Source organism: Plectropomus leopardus, chromosome 1, assembly GCF_008729295.1.
Source record: "Plectropomus leopardus isolate mb chromosome 1, YSFRI_Pleo_2.0, whole genome shotgun sequence".
Classification (NCBI taxonomy): domain Eukaryota; kingdom Metazoa; phylum Chordata; class Actinopteri; order Perciformes; family Serranidae; genus Plectropomus; species Plectropomus leopardus.
In genome coordinates, this window is record NC_056463.1 from 15,557,208 (window position 1) to 15,581,653 (window position 24,446).

The 24,446-nt window shown below is 38.4% G+C and overlaps 3 protein-coding genes across 5 annotated transcripts in view; 2 read left to right on the forward strand and 1 right to left on the reverse strand.

Annotated features, from left to right (window-relative positions):
- Positions 1-2,058, forward strand: part of cdh15 (cadherin 15, type 1, M-cadherin (myotubule)) — a 38,381-nt gene extending 36,323 nt beyond the window's left edge. For both annotated transcript variants that reach the window (XM_042493496.1, XM_042493489.1), the window contains exons 13-14: positions 12-197; positions 1,460-2,058. In XM_042493496.1, coding sequence (XP_042349430.1) covers positions 12-197; positions 1,460-1,660 — 387 coding nt within the window. In that variant the 3' untranslated portion in view covers positions 1,661-2,058. The remainder of the gene's footprint in view (positions 1-11; positions 198-1,459) is intronic.
- A 2,007-nt stretch (positions 2,059-4,065) lies between these two features.
- spg7 (SPG7 matrix AAA peptidase subunit, paraplegin) lies at positions 4,066-15,263 on the reverse strand. The gene is made up of 17 exons (XM_042493508.1): positions 14,712-15,263; positions 12,848-12,950; positions 12,667-12,756; positions 12,331-12,572; positions 12,103-12,242; positions 11,865-11,967; positions 11,651-11,776; positions 11,316-11,478; positions 10,321-10,494; positions 10,107-10,231; positions 8,900-9,002; positions 8,569-8,679; positions 7,967-8,082; positions 6,773-6,929; positions 6,473-6,636; positions 5,380-5,457; positions 4,066-5,236 (listed from the first exon to the last, which is right to left on the reverse strand). The coding sequence occupies exons 1-17, from the start codon at positions 14,928-14,930 to the stop codon at positions 5,030-5,032; spliced, it is 2,421 nt and encodes an 806-aa protein (XP_042349442.1). The 5' UTR covers positions 14,931-15,263; the 3' UTR covers positions 4,066-5,029.
- A 2,251-nt stretch (positions 15,264-17,514) lies between these two features.
- Positions 17,515-24,446, forward strand: part of ankrd11 (ankyrin repeat domain 11) — a 128,126-nt gene continuing 121,194 nt past the window's right edge. For both annotated transcript variants that reach the window (XM_042493521.1, XM_042493530.1), the window contains exon 1: positions 17,515-17,931. The gene's annotated coding sequence lies outside the window, so the exon portion shown is untranslated. The remainder of the gene's footprint in view (positions 17,932-24,446) is intronic.

Sequence of the window (24,446 nt, forward strand, 5' to 3'; positions counted from 1 at the left end):
TCACCTTGCAGAATGCCTTTAACATCGACTTGTTGTGGAATCCCCATGATGCACCTTCAACCCCGGGCTCCTACTACCCTGGTGCTCCTCGAGGCAAGCAGCCCCTCAGGAAGGACGCTCCGCATAACTTGCCGTCACCTACCTACCCACGGAGGCCTCCAGCGGATCCCACTGACATCGAGGACTACATCAATGATGTGAGAGGCCGCTATCATGACCCGCTTTGACACCAAATTCATAACAAAAATGTGTACTAAAGGCCCACACCATAAATCTAAAGTTAAATAAGAGGGTGTGAGTTAAAATTCAGTATAACAAACAGAAATTTAATATCACTGCCAAAGTTATTGACAGGCCTAACAGACAGAGTAACACTAACAAAAACAACTAAATCCAGGTGTTGCATATTTTCTGATGTTGTCAGATCTGTAATGATAAAAACATACCCATATTTTCAGTGGTGATCAGTGTAAAAATACTCTAAATGCAAAGAAGTGAATACTAATGCATATGGGGGAAATGTTGTACAAATCCTTTTGGACACCAGAGCAGGGTTATTATATGAAATAAGCTTTGTATTTTTTATTTGGCCTTCATTTTTGGTTTAGATTTCAGTTTAGTTTGAAGACTGCATAAGTAGTTTTATTTTTATTTTTTATTTGGGGGAATTTACTAGTTTTAGTGTTAGTTCTAGTTTTTCAATAATAATGATAATAATAATAATAATAATAATAATAATAATAATGAGAGGAGATCCTTGATTCATAGTAGCTGAAATGAAATAATGCATTACATTAAATAGGAGTACAGTGTTGTGCAGTAGCCAGCTTTTGCTTCTTATCATTGCTGCATTTTGATCTTCTAAAACTAGAACTAGAACTACATATTATTATCTTCTGCTGCAGTATGAACAGTATGAACCATCCAGACCTCTCAGGTCTTCTCGGACAGATCTGCTCATTGGCTCCAGAGTCAAAACTAAACATGAGGAAACAGCATTTAGATTTTATGCACCAAGTATCTTTTTTATCTTTATTTTCTGTTATCTAGTTATAATTGTATTTAAATGTCCTTTTATAGTGTATTTCTTTTGCACTGTGTCTCAATGCTTTTGATGTTTTATATAAAGGGATTTGAGTTGCCTCACTGCTGAAATGTGCGACATAAATAAACCTGCCTTGCCTAGTTAACAAGAAGTCAACCTGAACAGGACAAAGTGTTTGAGCAAACATGGTGCAAACAGAGTGAAAAGAAGAGAAGATGACTTTACCTGCACTTCTGTTTAGTTTTAGTTTGTGTTGCACCATTCATTGTTTTTCATCATTAGTTTTGGTGGTTTTCAGGTTGCAAAATTATTTTTTCACTGAAAGTTTTTGCCATTTACAATTAAAACAACATTCCCAGAGGATTTGCCCTACCATTCTCGATTTTAAAAAATGTGTAATTTTTCTTCCGTCAGGGCCTGGAGGCAGCTGACAACGACCCTAACGTGCCTCCGTACGACACAGCTCTGATCTATGACTATGAGGGAGAGGGCTCGCTGGCAGGCAGCCTCAGCTCCATCGCTTCAGGCAGCTCTGACGGAGACCAGGACTACGACTACCTCAATGACTGGGGACCACGCTTTCAGAAACTGGCCAACTTGTATGACCCACGTTAAGGTGGACATAAAGAACACATTTGTGCTTCATCACCAGTTAGGGACACAGATCATGCCTCAGGTGTTTTTTTTCTGGACACATTTGAAAAGATTTTATGTCCAGGACAAAATTTAAGGTTTGCCAAAAAAACCTAAATGCTATACAAAACCACAGGTCTTTAATTTAAAGTACCATAGGTTTTTATTGAAGATCATTTGGACACAACTGATAAAATGGCTCTTTGCAAAGTTTTATGGTGATTCTTGGAAAAGTAAATGAGACAGTAAAATCGTAAGTTGAAGTGATCATCCATGAAGGAAAGGAGCTGTGCATGCTGCAGGGCAAACAGGACGTGTGTTGAAATGATTGTCCTTGTCTGGTTTTGTTTATTTTCAGACTTGGATTGCTCAGTAATGAGGTATACAACAACAAGCCTGAGTTTTAAAAAAAATATGTATGTATTTCTTTTTTTATATATATATATAAGTGATTATTTTATAAGATACATTTGCTTTGATATTGATTTTGTTTTTCTTTTTTGATCATAAATCCTCCATTCCAGCATCTGCTCATCTTGTTTGGAAACAAAATACTCAACAAAACAAACTGTACCAGACAATATTCTGTAATCGAATCATTTGGAGGTGAAGACCTTGAATTCTGTTTTTTTTGTTTTTTTTAAAAAAATATGTTCATTTAATTTAGATTTTTCCCAGTGTCTACAGAATAAATGTGAATCTTTTATTTCGTGTGTGTGTGGTTCATTATGGACAGGAGACCGTCATGGGCTTTTTTTCAGGCTACATATGGCAGGAGTGTCAAAACTTTTTTGAATTGGGGCTAGATTAGATAATGTAAAAATACCTGCGGGTTAGCTGCTTCTCGTAGCATCTGGGTTATTGAAACAAATGCAACTGTTTCATCTTTCAGCGAAAAGGTATTTAACTTTCCACTGCTCCCATTCCCACTTTAAGCTTCTTCACTGGGCGCATGTCTGCTACCTTGCAGGAAAGTGCTGTTGCTAGGTAACTGTTTGTTTGTCATCTGTTTATGAAAACACTTCAGTTCTGCCTGCATCGTTCTGATTTGGTGCATGAACACAAACTGTATGACAGTCATTGTGAGGTTAAAGAAAACGTGATGATGATCAGGCAATATTGTTTGGTGGGACACATATATTTTAAAAACAAGCTGCAATTCCACATTTGGGCCCCAGGCTGGACTTCATGCATGCCTGACATACAATATACACTCTACAGTCAGTTATAGACAAGTTTACTTTTTTCCACGTTGTTGTGTTTCAGCTTTATACTAAAAATGTGTGAAAAAGTTCAATCCTAACTCAGTACCCAATAATGACAAAGAAGAAAAACTAATTTTAGATATTTTTGCAAATTTAGATTTATGTATTGTGTTTTTGTAAAAGACAGAACTGACATCACATTGACAATGACCATTTGCTATGACACTTAAAATTTAGCTCAGGTGCCTAACCCATTTTTCTTGATCATCCTTGAGATGTTTCCACAGCTTGATTGGAGTCCACCTGCTGTGAATTCAGCTGATTGGACATGATTGGGAAAAGCAAACACCTGTTTAAAGAGGGTCACACAGCTGACGACGCATATCAGAAAGGTGACCAAAAAGGAACCCACTAGTAACTCTGACTGAGCTCCTGAGATCCTTAATGGAGATGGGAGAGGCCTCCAGAGCGACAACAATAACAGCAACACTCCACCGATCTGAATTTTATGGCGGAGTAACAAGACAGAAGTCTCTCCTCTGTGAAAGACACAAGAAAGCCTGCTTGGAAAAAAGCACCTAAAGGACTCTCAGACTGTTACAAACAAGATTCTCTAGTCTGATAAAAAAAAGATTGAAGTTTTTCTTAGCTTTATGTCTGGAGGACACCAGGTACTGCTCATGGGGCGTTAGCAGTATGGACTGTGGAGCAAAGTACAGATGCCGTTAATGAAAACCTGGTCTAGAGCCTCAGACTGGAAGATTCACCTTTCAACGGCACAATGACCCTAAGCACACAGCCAAGAGAACGCAGGAGTGACGAACAAGCAGAAAAGACCTGAAAATGGCTGCCCATCAGAGATCCCCATCCAACCTGACAGAGCTTCATAGGATCTGCAGATCAGGTATGTAAACCTTTATGCATCATACCCAAAAAGGTTTGAGACTGTCAAAGTTGCTTGAACCAACTACTGAGTAAGTGTCAGAAAAATTAAGTGTGTCATTGTGATATTTAAGTAATTATGCTTTTTAATACATTTGCAAAAAATTCCCAAATCCTGTCTGGTTAATTATTATAAGGTATTAGGTGTCAATGAAAGGAAATTTTATATTAAAACTACAACAAAGTCTTAATTTACTTTATCACCACTGAAAATACAACAACACAACAAAAAGAACAAGACACAATTTTTAAATAAAACTTTAATATGTAGCAACACTATCCTTTGGAACTCATTTGTGGCAGTCAAAACAATTCTCAGTCCTTAACAACAAAACTTATTTTAAAACCTATTCCATGTGTTAACTCAATCTTTTTCTCTTGTGGCCAGGTGTGTGGAATAAATATCTGCCATTTAATCATCAACATGACAGATGTTTTGATATTTTAGCCTTATTTCACATGTAAAATGTGCCTTCCCCATATCACCTCTGCTTCAACAGTCAAAAAATAAGAACTCTAACGCAGCAAGTCCACAGCAATCTACTACAACTGCAGCTCAGTTTAATACCAAACACAATAATCCAAACCTTAACGTAATGTGTTGATTTTAAGTTCCCTGAATGAACGCAAATATTTGGTGCAACTCATCACTGACAAAGTACAAAAGATCACCCTTTGTCAGTACAGAATAACTTAAGTTACAAATGGCTAACAGTTATTGTGTCATCTGCAGATTTTCAGAAAGTAATACATGAATCCAAACCTGTATATGGTACAGTGTGTTTGCGTTAAAATAATATTACGTCAGTTTAGCAGTGTTTGGGAAATCTATGACGGAGCTTATAATTTTTCATGGCGAAAGCACTAAATGATGATTTGAGGGCTTTTCTGGCCAATCTGCACTTTAAACATCCTGTTTAAATAGACCTGATTTAATACCACTGTGGCAAAAAATATGGCTGTGCAGCAAACTTGAGAAAAATGATAGAACTCCTCTCTCCAAATTGTCATTTTCAAAGTTGCACCAGCATGTTTAGGCCTGTTTCAGATGATCTAACTGGGTTGGCAAACTGATAATGTGTTCATTTGCACAAAACGTCTGCATGAAAACTGATTATTTCACTTTCAGGCGGCATATAAACTTTTAAAGTTGGGAATAAATGCCAGATTTTATAAAAAAAACCCACTAACATTCATTTTAAGATCAGACCAGCTGCGGATTCACGTCCTCCTCTCTGTGCTTACGGGGAGGTGGTGGAGGTTCGTCTTCTCCCGTGTCTTGTTTGTCCCTCTCGGCCTCCAGCCAGCTCTGTGGGACGATCATTTTCTTTGGCCCGTGCGGTGGTGGACCCAGCAAAGCCTCGATGTCATCATAGTTCACCACCTCTCGTTCTAACAGCGCATTGGCCAACTGGAAAGACAGACCCCAGCAAGTTTTAACTTATTATAACGTGACACAAAACCAGATAGTAATACAGGAATGTTGTGATCAATAACGGCAGAAAGCTACTGTCTAAACACACAAGTGTATGATCAAAGAGGGGAACAACTGACCAGTGTCAGCTTGTCTCTGTTGTCCAAAAGGAGCTTCTCTGTGTGCCTGTAAGCACGGGCGATCAGCAACTTAGCCTCCTGAAAGAACAAGCAGCAACTGCTGTCAGACATATATTTAATGATGATAAACAACGTTCAGTGTGTTCTAGGGAAGGATAAAGGGTTAGTGCAGTAGTTTTTGACCTGGACCCTATTTATTTCCATGTTTTGGTGTCTAAGTGACTAAAAAGAATAACAAGTTTAAAATAGGTTCAGTATTAGGTGAACAGGCTGCCATGTAACCACTTGGGGCAATAATGCTGTTAACTTATGTCCACTATAAGTGCTTGTTTTTGCCACTGACAGCCTCGGATTGTTTTAAGTGCAAGATCCTTTTTGTTTAACCAGAAACAGCCCTGATATCTCGATCACCACACCCACCAGACTCCATATAATAAACAGTCATTTTGGTTTGTATAGAGCCAGCATATTTTCACACGTAATTGCATGAATTAAAGGTTTATGTCAACAAATTCAGAGCTTGTGATTGTTGAAACCTTGAAAAGGTGAGCCAAGATGGCTTTTGTGAGTTTTATTTTATTTCTGTTGACTTTGAATGAAGTGTGTTTTTAAAAATGATAAAATTACTATGTATTTGAATGGGGTCTGGTGAGTCTGACGACAGTGTTTTTGAGGCAGTTTTTGGTGAAACAAAAAGGATCTTACTCTTTAACACAAAGGTCTATCTATGGATCCTCTCCATAATGTTGTCAAACAATAATAATTTCAGCCTGTCAGTGGCAAATACGAGCTCTTTTACTGGATGTGAATTGATAATGCACAATTGTGGTTACATTGAAGGCTGTTTTGCTCAGCACTGGACCAGTTTTAAAAATTGTTGCTTGCATTAGTCACTTAGACCCTATTTTTCCCATGTTTATTTGCCTATGTTGAAGAATACTGAAGTTTCTCTTCATCAGGGACATTAGATACAGTCCTATTTCAGAATACCTAAAACTAAAAATCTATATTTTAAGGTGATAACCAGAACTTATTATGTCAGCATTCAGTGTGCTAATGTGGGCTAATTAACGAATCCAGTTTTCGAACCCACATGGTCCATCTGCTGCTGCAGGCCCTGGCTGAAAGGACGGCGTCCGATGGCACCTTGCTGCTCCGTCTCTGGGAACGAGACCTGGCCGACACTGTCGCACATACCGTACTGCTTCACCATGGAGTAGGCCACGCGTGTCACCTTACGCAAGTCATCCTGAGCTCCTGGGGACACAGTGAGGATACTTTAATCATTGTTTTTAACTGGGTGCCAAGTTACAGTACACAGCAGAAGAGTATTCATATTTCAATGTTTAGAAGTTTACTTTTTAGATACTTGGCTATTCAGAGTTGAGTGTACCTGTTGTAACTTTGTTAAAGGTGATCGCCTCAGCAGCTCTTCCTCCCAGAGCCATACACATCCGCTCAAACAGCTGCTCCTTGGTGAACAGATACTGGTCACGTGGTAAGATCTGGGCAAATCCCAGAGCTGCATTAGTCCGCGGGGCAATGGAAACCTGAAATACACAGCACGTGATCTGTCAGTAATTTCAACTTAAGAGTTGTTCAAAAAGTGAATTAAATAGAACTGAGGGTGAAGCATTGCTTCTTTTGTTTTTTTTACGTCTCCATCCATGTCCCTCACTCATGACCCGGTGTATTTTTCTGGAGAGACTCTGTCCTCAGCCTGAATTTTCTTTTTTTTCTGACGTTGATGGGCATGTAACCCCACAACGCTCAGGTGAAGCCAGGCTATATAAAAAGGTAGCAGGCATCCAATAGACACAATACTAAAGAAATGTAAATATAGCAAAGTGAAATGCCAAAAAAGTGTGAACAAACACTGGTTCTAGAGACGGCCTTTCGCATTTTTGCATTGGCCACCGTAGTGAGCAGCCCCTCTGCAACAAATTGCATCACAAAAACACTTGATTTGTCTCATGAATCTATTTTCAGTATTTAAGTGTTTTCACCAGTTTTAGTCACCTGGTCTGTTTCTTTTCAGAATCAGAAATACTTTATTGATCCCCGGGGGGATATTGTGGTTTGTTACAGTTGATGCCAGCATAGATAAATATTGCAGGTAGAAGTAAGTAAGTATAGTATACTGAGTATGTAAGTGTGTAAAAATATAAATGTAAATTATATGCTATTTTTATACTAATATGTGAATATTTAAACGATAGTATGTATGTATGTGTGCAATGTATAACACAAGTATGTAAGTTTAAAAATATAAATATGTGTGCAAAGCTACAACAAGGTATACATAAGCAAGAATAACCCTAAGAATATCTACAATACAGTATTTGGAAAGGAGGAGACCTCTGTGGATAATTTGGCTCCCCGTAAAAACCTCCTGAATGCTGAACAGTAAAAAAAATCCTAACTGGGAGAAGTTTCAGCTCGTTGCAATCTGCAATCTCTATCAGACGCCATTAAATCCCCCCAATTCTTACACACTGCTCCCTAACGGATGCATTTACACACGACATGTCGTGCATGTCAAAGAAAAGCCTACAAAACAACGAGGACACATACAGAAGTGTGTTACCTTCATGACTGCCTCGGTGTGCTCCAGAAGCCATCCCACTAAAGCATGTCCAGACTCATGGAAGGCGACCACCCTCTGCTCCTCTTTAGACAGGATCTTACTCTTCTTTACACTCCCTGAACACACACAGAGCGAGATCCGTCAGATTTCACCAAAGAAGCAACTGAGACGTTCAATTTATTATTTTCTCACAAAGTGTTTAAACCCTGTGAAACCTGAGCAAACTGGCTTTTCTTCTTTTAAAAATGTGGGAAGCAGGCATTGGGCAGCTTAATAAGCTAGGGAAATTGTCTAGAAAACTATATTTATAATTGCATAGTTAAAATTATATGACAATATTATAATTTTTTGAAGGACTTTTTTCAGTATACTTCCTTGATTGTTTGTTTGTTTTATTAATTTTCAAGAAATTTTCTTGGAATTTCTACTAATTTCTTGCTAATTTGGGGTAATTTCTTGTTAATTTTTTTTTTCTAAATCTATTAATTTCTTGAAATTGGTGGAAAAATTCTTGCTCATTGACCCCTATTTTTTTTAAAGAGTTTGCATAAGTATAAGAAACATGCTGACTATCCAGGTTTCAAAGTATTGAATCTCCGTACCTGCTATTACTCTCTCCACTGCATACTCAAAGTTGAAGGTATCGATGGACTTGTGGCCCTCTCTGGCAGCATGCAAGGCAGCTTCGTTACAGATATTAGCGATATCTGCACCTGCAGAGACAAGTGAGATGGCAACAGAAATTTCACAATCACCATATGGGAATGACATTTCGGTAAGCACCAGACACGGTGTGCTGTAACGTCCAAATATGTTTCATATTTGTTGACGAGGAGCTTGTGTTTAGAGGCAGGCGATCTTTTTGTTATGGCCAGCCACAGATGTTGAACATATTTACATGAGGACAAAGCAGTAAATATGTATGTGTTGTACCACTGAAGCCTGGGGTGAGCTCAGCCAGACGCAAAGAGTAGAAATCAGGCGGTTGGGTCAGCTTCAAGATTTTCAGGTGCTGCTCAAAGATCTCCATCCTCTCCTGAGAAACAACAAAATAGAATGAGATAAACTAGATTTAACTGACAAAGTCTAAATCTTCTACATAATTAAAACATTTTAGCTGTCCCAATTTTATACATCTGTTTACATATACATTTGCTTGAAGAAGTATAATGGAACAGCTCATTTGGAAACCAATTTGAAGGAAAAGAGCAGCTGGAAAGGTGTAATGCCCCACCAAAAAAGTTTACATGAGGGCTGCCTTAAGCTTAAAGTTGACTGAATTTGAGAAGACAAGTTGAATCTGTACAAAATAACCTGAACTTATCTTCTCAAATTCAGTCTTCTTAATATTTTAACCCTTTGAAACCTCGATCAACATTGCCTTTCTGGTTCTGCATTCAGATGCCTTTTTTAAAAAATTTAAACGTTTGAAACCTGAGAATTTTTTTTTTTTTCTTTTCAAAAAAGTGCAAAAAAGGCAAAGAGCAACTTTGCAAGAATTGTCCCACAAATTGCAAGAAAATAGTGGATTTAGAAAATTATTTTTTTGAAGGCTAGGGAAAAATGTCCCAGGAAAAAGATAAAAGAAAGGGAAAAACTATACTTACAATTATCAAAACAATGTTTAAAATTATGAAAAATTATCTGAAAAACAGTGGGGGATGAGGGAAAATGACTGGCAATTATCAAAAAACTGGCGAAAAAATGCCCAGAAAAATGTATTTACAATTATTTTAAATTCAATTGAATATATTTCTCTCTTCATTTCTTCAGTTCTTGAAGGAATCGGGTCAATTTTCTCAGGTTTTAAAGGGTTAAGGCAGCCCAGACACGACCTTTTTTAAAGTCAAAACAAATCGTTTCTTTTTACAGTTTATAGTTTGAGAAATCGCCTTTCATTTCCTTTGCATGGCATATGTTTTATTAAAAAACAGAAATTAAGAAAAGCATATAATCTGAGATTCTGGATGCTGGTTTGAAAGCAGCAAGTTAAGACACAACAAAGTTTTGCTTTTCAATATTACAAAAACAACAAGATAAACTTTTTTTTTTAAGTGATTAACTGAAACTTAAGATACAATTGCGTACAGTGACTACATCACCATTTAGGCCACTGTCATTGTTGAGTGCTCAAGACTACCTGCAGTGTGGGCAGATCTATAAAAATGTGCCTGTCCAGTCGGCCTGGTCTCATCAGAGCATTATCCAAGATATCTGCTCTGTTCGTTGAAGCGAGTACAATGACGTGGTCTGTTGTTCCCATTCCTGCAAAACAGGAAGAAAACTTTCATTATTCTGTCAGAGATCTGTCTTTGATGACAACAAGCTGCTCTGCGATTCCACCTTTTACTCACCGTCCATTTCCACCAGCAGCTGGTTGAGGGTCTGCTCCTCTTCAGTGTTGGAGAAACCCGACATGTTGGTGGAGCGCTTCTTTCCCACAGCATCGATCTCATCGATGTAGACGATGCAGGGAGCTCGACTTCGGGCCTCCTTGAACAGACTCCTTACCCTGGCAGCTCCCAGGCCTACACACACAAACACAACATTAGTTGAGGCAAAAATGAAGAGGTAACATAAATAATCTAATTTGTTTTAAGAAATTAACTTTCTGGAATAATTATGAATCTAATTTGACAATGGGATTTGCTGATAAATTACTGGATTTCCACCCATTCCTTCATCAAATCAATTTTGCAAATACAATTTGATTTAAACCCTTGTCTCTGTTTATTAAACAATATACCTGAGTTCAAATTCGATTTAAAAAATAATGCTGAGTATCAATTAGTATGAAATATTTTGCTTAGAAATGCATCTTTCTGCTTGGGAAGAAATAATCTCCTCCAACTTTTAAGCTATTTGTAGACCAAATATCACAATTTCTATGTTTACAGAGATTAACTCTGGAAAAATGGAACTTTGATTATTTGTTTTTTTAGACCTTTGGTTTCTGTTATTTTCTTGCTTGGAAAACTTACAGGTGATCACTCATGAGCTCAGATAATTTCTGGCCATGAGCCTTTTATTACTTACAACTTTGTCATTGCTTTTATATTTTTATTTATTTTTTGCTGGTTTACATCTTATATTATATTATATTACATATATTTTTTCTGGTAATAATTCGATGTCTCTTGTGTGACAGAAATCTTGACAAACAATAACTAGAAATGTTTATAAGTTGGCCAAGAAAGTAAGGGAATTCCTCTAACACATCCCAAAAAATTAGATTTTTTTCATCAATAAATTACAGAATGTTCCTGCTGCGCTGTAACAAAACAACAGACCGACTACGTGCATTATTTTGAAGTATGTTGATCAGCTTCATGCTCTGTTTTTTTCATACCTCCGATGACCTCCACAAACTCAGAGCCAGCCATCGCCAGAAAGGGCACCTGGGCCTCGGTGGCTACAGCCTTCGCCAGCAGGGTCTTCCCACAGCCTGGAGGCCCGAGCAGCAGCGCACCCTTGGGAACCTTGGCTCCAAGCTGGAGGTATCGTTCTGGATTCTGACAACAGATGACATCAATGACGTAATAGACTCCAATGGAGATATATAAGTTTTACTAGTGAGATTTGGATTGTAGATGCAAAGAACTTCATTTGGGATTAAACATTCAAAGTGCGCTTTACATTTTTTAAAAAGTGGGGAAAATACTAAACAAGAGTCTGGTGTCTTACCTTGAGGTAGTCGACAAACTCCTTTACTTCCATCTTAGCCTCGTGCATGCCTGCCACGTCTTTGAAACTCACACCTTTACCCGACTTTCCATCCACGATGGTGAACTTGGCCATCTTCAGCTGATTCTGTTCCATTATAATATATAGTTAATACATGAGTTCAATCAGTGGAACACAATAACAACCCTTAATGCACACATGACAATTCACTCACAAAAGCACTGAAGCCGCCTTCTCTGCCACCCATGCCTGCTATTCGGAAGATATACCAGAGAATACCCACGCCAATCGCCGCCATCCCCAGAGCATAGACTGCACTGTGAAGAGAACAGATGAAACGAGGATTTCATTGAGTCTTATACTCAAAGTAGGCAGAAAATCAGGGTTTAAAACATTAAAAAACTCCATCTGACCAGTCAGTGATTTATTTTAAAGAAAGGTTATGTACTTACTTTCCAAAGAATCCAGTCCGTTTGTATGACACCTGTATCCTGTCCTTTGTGTCGATGTTCAGCTCCTCTTCGGCAGCTCTCAGTTTCTCCTCAAATTTGTCAATGTTGGCCACCTGCATTCTGTACATGAGCGCCAGCCTCTGCAAAGCAGCAAACATGGCAGAAGTGAGAGGTTAGCATGCTCGTCTGCTGCAAATGCTAATTGTGTGTTTTGTGTGCACAACATACAGGCCTTCCAAAGATAACTGCTCCAGGATGAAGGTAGATTTCTACGATGTCACTCTCGGGAACGACCTGCACACGTGACACCTCGCCCTTGGCCAACATCTCATTGACAAAGTCATTCCAAGAGATGTTTCCACCGCTGCTGTTCAGGTAGTTCAGCAGGCTCATGATGACCGCTATGATGATGAGGGTCCGCAGGCGTTCCCGGTACATATGGTCTTCCTGCTCGCGACGTTTCTTCTCCTCTGGAAGGTGAGGCAGATTGTGGAGGAAGAGAATAAAATGGATCAGAGGAAGAAATTAAGACTGCGGCCAGATGTGGTGCGATTTATCACCTACCTTCATCTTCCTCTGGAGTTTTTCCCTTTGGTCCATTACTTTTGTTTTTTTCTTGTTTAGATTGAGATGTACTGAAGAGGTTTATTGCCCCTGAAATCAAAATGTTTTCATCATAAGTAGTTATAAGTAAAATACAGGATCATAAGTGTAAGAACTGAGGTGGATAAAAGTGAGTATTTACCTAACAGATTTACCAAACCAACGGGGTTCCTCAGCAGGTTGTTTCTGATTAACTCTTTGCTAATTCCCGCCATGCCAGGACCCAAGGGTCTGTGGAGGAGACTCTAAAATAGGAGCATTGGGACATTTTGTTGAGACAAAGAAGCCGAAAAAAATGATTAAAATTCAACTCAAAGGATTTCCAAAGTAAGGCTGTAACTAACAAGTATTTTCATTATTGATTAATCTTTAATCCAATTATTTCTCTCTTGACCGTTTGGTTTATAAAATGTCAGAAAATAGAGAAAAATGTACATCCTAGTTTCTCAAAGTCACAGGTGATGTCAGTCTAACACCCAAAGATATTCACCTAAATATGATAGAAAACAGAGAAATGCATTTCCACATTTAAGAGTCTGAAAACAGCATTTTATGCCATTTTTGCATGGAATAATAAGAATAACGATTAATACATTATCAAAACTCCCTGTCAACCTATTACATCAAAGTAGTCTCAGTGTGCCTGAGTTGAACACCAGGTTGAACACTGATTTTTGTATATTTATGTGAAACAGCTGATGTCCTGGGATGCAAGACAAATTTCAGATTTTTTTCTGACAGTATAGTGAAGTCAAATCAAAATAGGGGATTATTTTTCTGTCAATCAACTAATCGATTAGTCGACTAATCATTTCAGCTTTATTCCACACTAGTACAACACCTAAATTACAATTATTTAAATAATTCTGGTTACAGACTGACAAACATATCCAACGGACTTCACTGCTAAGGTAAAATGCAAAGGACCTTAAGATATCTGTAATGGGTGCTTATGATTGTCACTATGGATGCACGATAATATTGTAATGTAATCAGCATCAGCAGATATTGGCTTTAAAATGAAACAATTCTCTTAATTTACAAAATAATTTAATTTGACGTACATTTAAAGGCATTGTATGGCATGTCCCCATCTGCTAGTGGGACATTACAATAAGAGTTTGCATAATTAATTAATAATAATTAATTCATGGTAATTCCACTACAGAAAAGACAAGATCCTTAAAATTAGTTGGCGTTAAAAGTGGCTATATCGATATATCGGTTATCGGCCAAATGGATTGTTTTTAATTGGCATATCGGCTATCTTGCATCCCTGATTGTTACTGAATTACCTCCAAAAAACAGTCAGCTGATGATATTTTAAAAAATGAGTTAGAGCTCAGGGAGACAGCTCACTATTTATGAATAGATATTAATAATGAAGGCCTCTAAAATTACAAATCTGTATTCTGATGAAGGTTGAATTATTCATCTAAAGCAGAACCTCATTGTTTTTCAGAATTTATATTTCAAGGTGTCAGTGAGAGGCTACTGGTGTCGATCAGTCATCAGAACTGGGACAAAACCTTATTTTGGGCTGGGGAAATAGATTTTAAAACAGAGATGATTGTAACAGTACATGTCTACACTGACACAAGTACATACTGTTAGTTTGAGATTGTGAAGGCTTTAACACATTTTTTTTAGTTGTCTGAAGTTGTTAAATCTTGTCTGGGACAAGGATGTTGCCTGGCAGGGGGCAAGTTTAGATTTTTAAAAAATGAAAGCAGATTAAAACATGTTTTCATATCACATATTTCATTTAAATCATAAAAAATAATGTTTCACCCCCAAACTGGAGATAGTGAGTTGAAAAGTTTTTCTTGTCGTGAATGACACATTGTCATGTGACTATAACAACGATGGTAATACTTCTTATAGTTTTCCCCATATTTTACTCCCAATTCAGACCACTACCAAATACCACTATCAACTATAATTATGAGCTGAACTCTGGGGTCGCTTTGTTTTTTAATAACTCGTGTTTATGTGTGTTGTCTTACCTGAATGAGTTTCTGCGGCTGATTCGTAAGTGTCCGCTCTGAATTAGAAACAAGCATCTTTCTGACAGTAGCGCATCTGAACAGCACATTTTTAACACTTTCACTGGCTGTCGGCTTGTTTAATATATGAGAGTTTCGCCTCAGCAGCGTCCACAATAAACCTGCGCTGTATTTTCTGCATAAACCAGCGCGATGCTGTTGCAACAATAACGCCGACATGGTGTCTGTTATCGCTGAGTGCTGTATATTAACTGTACACTCGCAATGCCATATCTACCAGTTTTCTATTACGCTCAAATGTGTGTGTTTTAACGTTTGTTTACCCCGCAAATCCGTTAAGAGCTAGCTTCCTGTGTTATTCAACCGAGCAGCCGAGCAAAGATGTCAAGAGGGACATCAGCGCTGAGACTGTCCGCTCCCGCAGCTCCTGCGCACGGAAAAGAAAAGCAAAAAACAAAAGATAATTACTCTGAATATTATTATATCACTAATGTCTACTTATCGTTATAGCTAAGACTGTGTTTGATCCACGCTGAAGATTGAATAGTGCAGTTTAGAAGATCTCGTAAGCTTTGAAAACATCTTTGTGTCGAACTTTGAACTTTAACCTTTCCTGTTGTTCTTCGCGGACCTACTCGCTGCGCAGATGCTGCGCAGGGGTTATGCAATTCAATGTAGGCTCAGTCTCATATCACGTTTCAGTCAGTTATGCAGCTAAATTTTTTCGGGTTTTTATTGTTGATAAATTCTGCCGATTTTTACAATCTAAATTAAAGGAGTAGAATGCATCAAAAATGCGCTCGTCTGTTATAGTAGGAGACGCACACTCACTGCGCAGTCAGTACATAAATATTGGCTTAATACACTTAGTACCTAATCACTTTGGGTCAAGAGTTTGTCTTGTGCTGGATGTCATTTTATGTGGTGTTGGTGTTATTAAGAAAAAAAGGTACGTAAAACTATTCCTACTACATAGATATAATCCATAACCTTCGCCCAATCTTAACGTTAAAGAAAACAAACAAGCAATAAAACAATAAAAAGCACAAAAGCAACTTCTGAATTCAAAGATTTTAAAATAAATAAATGAAATAAAGACTTGTTAGAATAAGAAAAAAATGCCTGTAAATTGGAGGCAGATTTAAAGCAGACAAAACAGAAAAAGTAGAATAGTTATAATTATTAATTAAGATAGGCTAGAAGCATTACATATAATGAAAACAATAGTGCTGCACCCTCTGAAATAATTCTTTGTCTAAGAATATACTCTGAATTTAGGTGAGATTTGTTTTTCCTTTATTCTAACTTGCACTATTTGACATTTTCACATCTTTAAATCTAAATTGTTACTTCTTGGTATTTTAAAGGCCAAATTATAATTAAAATAATAATAAGCAGAAATATAAGAACAATATTACTATTAATATTATTATTATCATTAGTAGTAGTGGTAGTAGAATTGGTATTATTATTATTAGCGGAAGTAGTCGTAGGCTAGTAGTAATAGTATTGCACTTTTGAATGGCAATGTTCTGCGACCAAAGGCAACGACTGCTCTTGCAACTGTTTTTCATTTGACGATAAATATTTTTGTACTTGAAGAAAACAATACTATACTTCTCCCCAAATTGTGTTGGCACCACAGCATTACTCCAGCAGAGCGCGCTATTGGTTCATTGAGTAGAGCTCTGGATACAGTCGCCCTAAGTCCAGTTACATTTACCAAACAAACCAAAACAAAAAAAAAACAACCCAAAAACCCCAGTCCATAAGAACATTCTGTTGCCGGTTGTAATATCCAACTTGAAAAAAAACAAACACATATTATTCAGATCACGGTGTTACGTGTCATTCAGTGACAACACCTGCTGGTTTTCCCTCTGAATAAAAACCTCGGCAAGCAGTTTTATTGATGACTTCATCCTTTTTACACCAGTCACTGAAATCAGCTGATGGGGTCTTTAATTGGAGTGAAAACATGCAGTGTAAATTTTCAAGGCAATCAATGATGTCGTGACGAGCGACGTGTACAGGTCAGTTTGAGTGACATGTCACATAAACCAATGAGAGTACAGCGCTTTTCTTTGGGCCAATGGGAGCCTTCATTTCATTTGCTAGCGTTTCATTTCGACCGTGGGTGCGTTGTGTTTGTTCACCGGGACAACCCGTCTCCTTGACAACTCTTTTTAATCTGACCCCATATCATGTGTTTGGGGTCTGAAACATCCATTAAAAAATGAAAATTTACAGCTTGATAAACGCCGAGATATATGTTGCAAACTGATATGTGTGATTTTTTTTTTTCTAAGAAGAGTAAGTCAGCCATTTCCCGCATATAATATGTTGTCTGCGTGAAGCTTTAGTTAGCAGCTTTACAAAGTGCTCACAAATATTAAGTGCGTTATAACATTATATGCGAACATTTGCATTTTAAATAGCGTGTTTAAAATGTAAATAAACAAATAACATCTCGTAATAAACAAATCGTTCGTTTTATTACACGTATATAAAACGAACATATCCAGTGTCTGTACTCCATTTCCTTTTCTTGGTCTCCAACTATATAATGGAGTGTGGTGTCTCGCGTTTGAAACTGTGAACCTTGGTCAGCCACGTTGGAGCCGTGCTTGTGTTTGTCCTAGTGCGAGAACAGGCTGCTTCGCAGATCCAAAATGGCGTCAGTTTCATTTCGTGCGGAAACGGTAACCGCCCACAGCACCGTAGCCAATCAGAGCGCTCGTTTTATTCCCGAAGCGTTTCCGTCCCGAGCGTCCACACACTGAAGTCAAAGGCCGCTCGAAAACCGCTCGAATGGGTTGGCGGAGAGGATTAAACCGAAACAAAATATGATCTTTTGATGGTTTACGTTCACCCAGACAAGCCTAGCCGTGCACAAATGGAGTGTTAAAGGTTCGTAGTTTGCGGTGACGATGAAATAGCCACGCCGTAGACGAGTTTTCGTGGATATTCGAGCCTCTTTTTCTTTGGACGTCTGTTTGTTGGTCTACATGGTTTTAACAAGCTAGCGCTAGCCTCGATTCCAGTGAGCTGCTTTCGAGCTGCGATGGTCGTCGCGAGTTTATGCGGATGTCTCCGGGCCAGTGTGTGCTGAACCGACGGCAACAAATGGGACCATCCAGCATCGGCCGAAAACATCGCGGCGTAGACTAAACATTTAAGATTCAGATATCTATTTGAATTTGTGGAAATTCAGACACAGGTAAGTTGCATTTTTACTTATCCTACACAGCTAATGCGTTAACAACAACAAACTGACTTGCTGCCCCCGTGGTTAACTCGGGGAGATGTGTGTTGCGACAAAGGTCAACGTGCAGTATCTTCATTTACTTAGGAATTTTAATCTGTTGTGTGCTTCGTGGTTGCACATATGTATAATTGACTTTTTTGTTTAAATTGGAAATGCATAATTTTAGCACGTTGCTTTGCTAATGGAATACAGCCTTTCTGTGGTTATGGATAGATGTTGTGAAATACAGATAATATAATAAAAATACATTAATGTAATGTTATACACATTTAGGTACGCTCTGAAGTCACTTTATCAAATTATATTTAGCTGTGGTAAATCATTGCCCATGTGTGAGGGGACTGGCACTGACAGTGTGTTGATATTTTAAAATCAAATTTTAAGGTTTTGAGTTACCAGCTAGTGTTGCAAACTGATGATACCGTACATGTGTATATGCATACTGACAGATAAACAGATCATCCTTGTGCACGTTTTTGGAGGTGTGTCTTGGAAGCAAAAATGTTTTTACTTGGGATTACATAGGTTGCATAATCTCAGCATTAACATTAAGGGACACTTGGAATACCCAATGCAACAACTAGTATCACACTCTAAAGGTTGTGCAGTAATAATATCCAAATGTTTATCTTTTTTTCTTGTCACACAAGTGGCAGTTATTTTGAAATTGATCTAAGGCAATACTAGCCTACCTGCTTTTCCTGTTAAGTGTGCACAGCGTCATAAATTCCAGTCATGAAGCACTATGTCTTGTCCATTTGCTGGTCTGTTCCAGCACTAAAGTAAAATGGATGTGCTACAAGCCTGTCTATAACGAAAGCAATGAATTAGATTGTCAGAACTGAAAACCCATGAAGACGAATTGTGTGCTTTGCAGGATTATTTAGAGCACAGTGTTTTGCAATTCCCACTGTGTGAATTTATCAGGAAGTGTGTGTGTGTGTGTATAGTAAGTAGACTAACAGTGTTGTGTATAGATGGATAACTGTCATAATTACTTAAGTTAGTTCAGTGGAGGGGCTGTGTTTTCTGTGCTCAATAACATGTAAATGAGGCCACAACATGGTGGGATTTGAGATGAGCTGTAGAGGAAATGGAATATGGAGGAGAAGCTCTCCACTTTGGTGCAGTACCAATGCTGAGGAAAACACTGCAGTGCCGCTGGTGGTGTTTTCCACCAAGATACTGAGAGTGTTTTAGCTTGTTGGGGCGTTCGTGTTGACTACACTGCAGAGGCAGTGATGCATATCTCTGTCTCCCTTGAGCTTGCGTAGGTCCTATTTGTCTGTGCTATAGTTAAATGGTATTACGTGCCCTTTTCTGTTATTTATATATATATATATATATATATATATATATATATATGAAGATATATATATATATATATATATATATATGAAGATTAGGGTGTGTGGGATTTAAATGTAAACAAGGCATTTTTGCAGAATTATTAACAAATTTGATCTTCATTACATTATCACTGATGTGTTTACATCGTGAATGTAAGATAACCCACATACAAAATGACAATCACGTTGTAACTGAAGTTTCTCTTTAACACGAGGTGTAATCATTGTGTCACTGAATCTGTCAGTCACAGATTTGACATTATATGCACATTTTTCCACAAGTGTGTTACATAGTGAGAACTTTTATGCCTTTATTTGTTTTCTTTGGAATAGTGTTGAATCATAGCAGGATTATTGCAGTGAAGTGGACTCATAATAGCCAATCTCAGACAGCGGTGAGTACCGATAGTGGAAATGATAAAAAAAAAAAGAGGTGCTGATGTTCACAGTAAATGCAGCATATCGATTTTATTTATCAATAGGAGTCATGTTGAGATATTTTGGAGTTTTAGGTCCAAAGATATTTTGAGTGAGAATAATTGCCAAACTACTTGGCCCTCCTGAACTGTGTGTCCCATCAGGTTCCCATTAGTGATTGCTAGATTTTGCCCCTGTTCCTAGAAGAGGCACCAGAGAATTACACCATGCCCTGTGCCTGCAACAGGAAATGGAGTTCTGCTGGGGTCAAAAAGATCATGAGCTGTGATTATAGCTTGGGGTTACACGTTTTGTATAATAGAAAGGGCAGGCAAGATTTCTATGTTTCTACTCCTCTGCTGCTTAACAGTGGCTCTTGTGTCTTACAGCACTTCAGACTTAATTAATGGCCATTTTACCCAGATGCAGGAGATCCACTGACTCTTTTGCACGACACCATGGTTAGTCAACCTCTGAGTTTTAGCACATCAGCCCATTGTGACGGTGCTGCAAAGTATTGTCATAAACATGCCTGATTGCTCCATTTCTCCTCATTGATCTTAAGACCATTTAAAGATTTTTATTGGCCATTTAATTCTTAGGTAGTCTGTTGTGGATTTTTGTGACTGACCAAAAGACTGAGTCAATGCATCATGGCAGAAACTGTCAATGCATCATGGCCAAAACACTGCAAGAGTGAAAGTGAGAGAACAAGACACTCTCAATTGCTGTGTTTGGGTGGCTCAACAGTGACACTTGCACCGGACAACCCGATGATCACAAAGGCCAACTCTGATTATAGCCTGTCTGAATCACCGAGTAACCCACTGAGCACACATATTGATACTGAGACCATTAGACCCAAATGAAAGTAGAGATGTCATCAAAACATTGAAAGGATATCAGGGATGAGGGAGGGTAGATTAAAAAATCTGTTGCAGAGAGCACTGCAGTAGTTGCACAGTAGATATCATTCTTCAGATATGACTCTGCATATTAACTTTTCAGCTGCGTAGTTTATGATACCCTCATAAATGACCACAAAAATCAAACTAAAAAGTGGATTGTAGGTCACTTTTCAGCCATTTGCAATTCACTGAGTGACCCTGCAAATATATCATACATCATACATACATGAATACAGACCACAGCTGCATGCCGGCAAGGAGCGATATTTCCTATTTAGCAGACACTAGACATACATACTAGTTGGCTGTTGGATGTAGTCTTTGCTGTGTGTTTTGTTGCAACTTTTTGGCCAGTCAGCAGGCAATGTGAAGTGTCGCAACAGTCGACTTTGATCGCCACTAGTTCTTTGATGTTGGCTTGGCGTGTCTGGGTCTTTACCTGCAAGGAGTTCATCATGGAAAGCAGATTTGTAGCATAACACAGGAGGTCCCATTTGGAACGAGACTTACTGGTACAGGCCCAAAGACTGGGCCTGCTGCGATGGTTCAGCTTCTGGTAAGCAGGTTAGATAGATGTGCTTTTCTCTTGGTCTGTGTGGGGATATTATCTGCTGTCCTTGTTGGTTAGTTAGCTTCCTAAAAAACAAGCAGGGTTATGTGACAGCAGGAGATCCACTTGTAGTCTAACAATAATAAATTACATTTATTAATTGAAGAAAGTTGAAATCTTAAAAAACTAACTCAGCTTGTCAGATTAATTGCTTTATTCGCATCTAGGATATTTTTTTTAGAAGATTTTAAACCATTCTTTAGGGTGAAGACACCATAACATATGACGACTGACATTCAAAGATCATTGGAAAATCTCAATAGAAGCTTTGAATGTAAAAAAATGGACATTTGGTACCACATTAGTTTTCATATCATCTTAAACCTTGTACATTTGGAATTTCTGACTGTTAAAAAATAGCCAATTTGAAGACACCAGTTTAGGCTCAAATATAGAGACATGTCTTGGGTATTTGTGATTATTTCTGACAGTTAATGACTCCCATGGTTAATCAGTTGATTTATATATTTATTGAAAAATGATTGTCATCCCTACTACTGTCCTTGTCATTTGTTTTTGTACTTCTATCGCAGTTTATGATTGAATGAACATTTTGTTCCTCTTGAAAATGTTTGTGAAGTATCCAGCATCACGCCTGGAGTATACTGTGTGTCTTGTGGGCTTGCATAAGCTTTAAAGTACCTCAATTTTGTTTTTAACCTGGCTTAATATTTATGTATTTTTATGTATTATTGTTGGCTGACTGAAAATGTTGAATGTTATCTGTGGCTCCGCAGATCTGTCATTCTTTACTATATAGATCTGTACAGATGGCACTTGTGTTACTGTGTTTCATCCAAAAAATGTAAACTTTTAATCTAGAATACAGTCAGTTTGTTGTATGTTTTCGTTTACAGAGGGAAAAAAGGTGATTGCTCTTAATGTTACATGAATATTGACACATAGAGTAATTTCCCATGTACTGATGCCCATCCCTAATTCTTGGCAGCCAGAATTATTATTGGTCTTGTTAAAGTTTCTTAAGCCTTTTCCCGCTGTAAAATTTTTAAAAAAATCAATAGCATCTGCTAGCATCTGGCTTTTGTATGTAATGGGAAAGATTACAATTGGCTTTCACATCCAAGTCAATTGACTCTGCAGAAGTCATGAGTATTTATCGGCTTTGGCTCCGATCGGCAGTGATGGAAATATAAAACCTGTGTGAATGTAAGTTTTAGCCCCTTTACTGTTGAGATGCAATGATGCGCCACCTCAAAATACAAGCCAGTTTTACACAAAGATCATGCTACAAGGCTGCAACAAAGTCCCCCCTTCATACTGGCCCATATTTTTGCACAGAACCAAACGACCGCAACATCATTCTAATCCAGTGTGTGCGCATACATTTCACAGCGACATCCCACGAGCAAAGGAGGCATGACGGGCATGACATTTAACACACGTGTCCACATGCGTGACATGTAATACATGTGTCGGCAGCGCTTTCTAAATAATAAAAAAGGCATATTTCAATCACAATCATTTACCGTCTTTGTTATATGATAGCTGATCTCGTCCTCTGTTTGGAAGGGAAGGAGCTCCTGAATCTCATTTAGTTTGCAGACGTTAACAGCCGCTGTTCTTCTCCTTTGTATTAGCCGATAGGCTTACAGCTGCTACAGCTGGTCACACAAACAAACAGGTTTTCACAACGTCGCAACTATGCTGGCCATGGTTGTGTCTTTCCTGATTTACCTTTTACAAAGAGCTCATACGGTGCTGTTACTACCTCCTGTCTCAGGTCAGAGGTGGAGACTACGCTGTCCCTCCTTTCCGCGATCAGACGTTATACAGAGGCTGCACAGTGGTATGATATTCCCACCTTGAACACACAGTGTAAATGTGGTTACTGTCTGGTCTGTCTGTGCCGAAGAAGCACTCAAACATAGTTCCAATTCAGTCTGCACCGAGTTAGAAAGAGAAACTTAAGAGATATAAAAAATAATGAAGCAGCCGCTGTAATATTTTCACTGGCCTCCATGCTGCTTTCTACTGTTTACCAACTTGTTTTCCGGCCTGTCTGCGAAATCGCACATCAGTGAAAAAAAAACAAAACAAAAAAAACATGCTCATCTTGGTATACACATGCAATTTTTTTTCTTTAAATTTGAGCAGAAAAGATGCAGATATTACATTGCCACAAAACTTCACAGATCAGTGGTCAGTAAGGGAATAAGTCATATTGTAATAAAATGTGTAGGTGGCTGACATATTATGCAGTAAATTGTGCAATTTCAACCTTGATTATTGCTGAGAAACCTCCTTATTAAGGTGGCCAAGAGGGGAAAAAAACATGTAGTCGTGCCAGTTGTAAGAGGGAAAATAAGACTTTAACTGCAACCCCAGCACCCACTCTGCCTGCCCTCTGTCCATGCAGGCTCTCCCCTCCCCCTCTCGTGCTGAGAGTGTGGTCCTTTTAGGTAAACAAGCATGGCTACTCCTGTTTCTTGCCTCTTTGTCTGTCTCTGCCTTTCTTTTTCTCTCTCAGTCTTGGTTTCCCTCTCACTCCCCTCTATTCCTCCCTGTTTGAGTTGTGTAAATCTTTTATAGCTGCTGTTCTACCAGTACAATCTCTGCGGATACTCAAATGGCATCTGAAGCCCTTTGAAATTCAGCCTAGTCCTTTGCCCCCTCCCCTATCCTCGAAGCGAAATGGAACAAAATGGCGGGCCCCAATCCTGCTGTTTCCCTCAGGGACTGTGGTGCCTCATTTTGGGGTTTAGGAGGTCCTGGTGGTTGATTGTGTCTTTGACTCATGTTAGGTTGTGCTTACTTCCCAGCCTTCCGCTGCACCGCTCTTGATAATATTTTTTCTTCCCTGAGTCTCTTGCACATCAAAGGGAAAGGATCTCTATTCTGGCATGCTGCTGCCTTTCCAGAAATGTGCTTTTTTACAGACTTGGCTTTTGATCTCTCTGATCGAAGCTTGGAAAAGGAATATTTTGTGCGCTTGTTGTTAAAGGAAATGTACAGATATGCTTAAGCACAATTTCAGGTTTGCAGAACATCTCAAAATTTCACACAGAAATAGGCTCACAGTGTTGTTGTTGATATGTTTTGTAATTTTGGCATAAATATATTACAACATGGGATGACCAACAATTCTGCTTGTGTGTCATTGATTTAAAGTATTCGAAAGTAATGTTTATATCAGTTAAACAAGTAAACAGGTTTATTTGCAGA

Excerpts from the sequence above, each read along its gene's own strand:
- spg7 (XM_042493508.1), bottom strand. The coding sequence starts at position 14,930 with ATGTCGGCGTTATTGTTGCAACAGCATCGCGCTGGTTTATGCAGAAAA. Across the intron at positions 8,680-8,899 it reads GCTCACCCCAGGCTTCAGTG|GTGCAGATATCGCTAATATC; the intron begins GTACAACACATA and ends TTGTCTCTGCAG. Across the intron at positions 5,458-6,472 it reads TGCAGCAGCAGATGGACCAT|GAGGCTAAGTTGCTGATCGC; the intron begins GTGGGTTCGAAA and ends TTGTTCTTTCAG.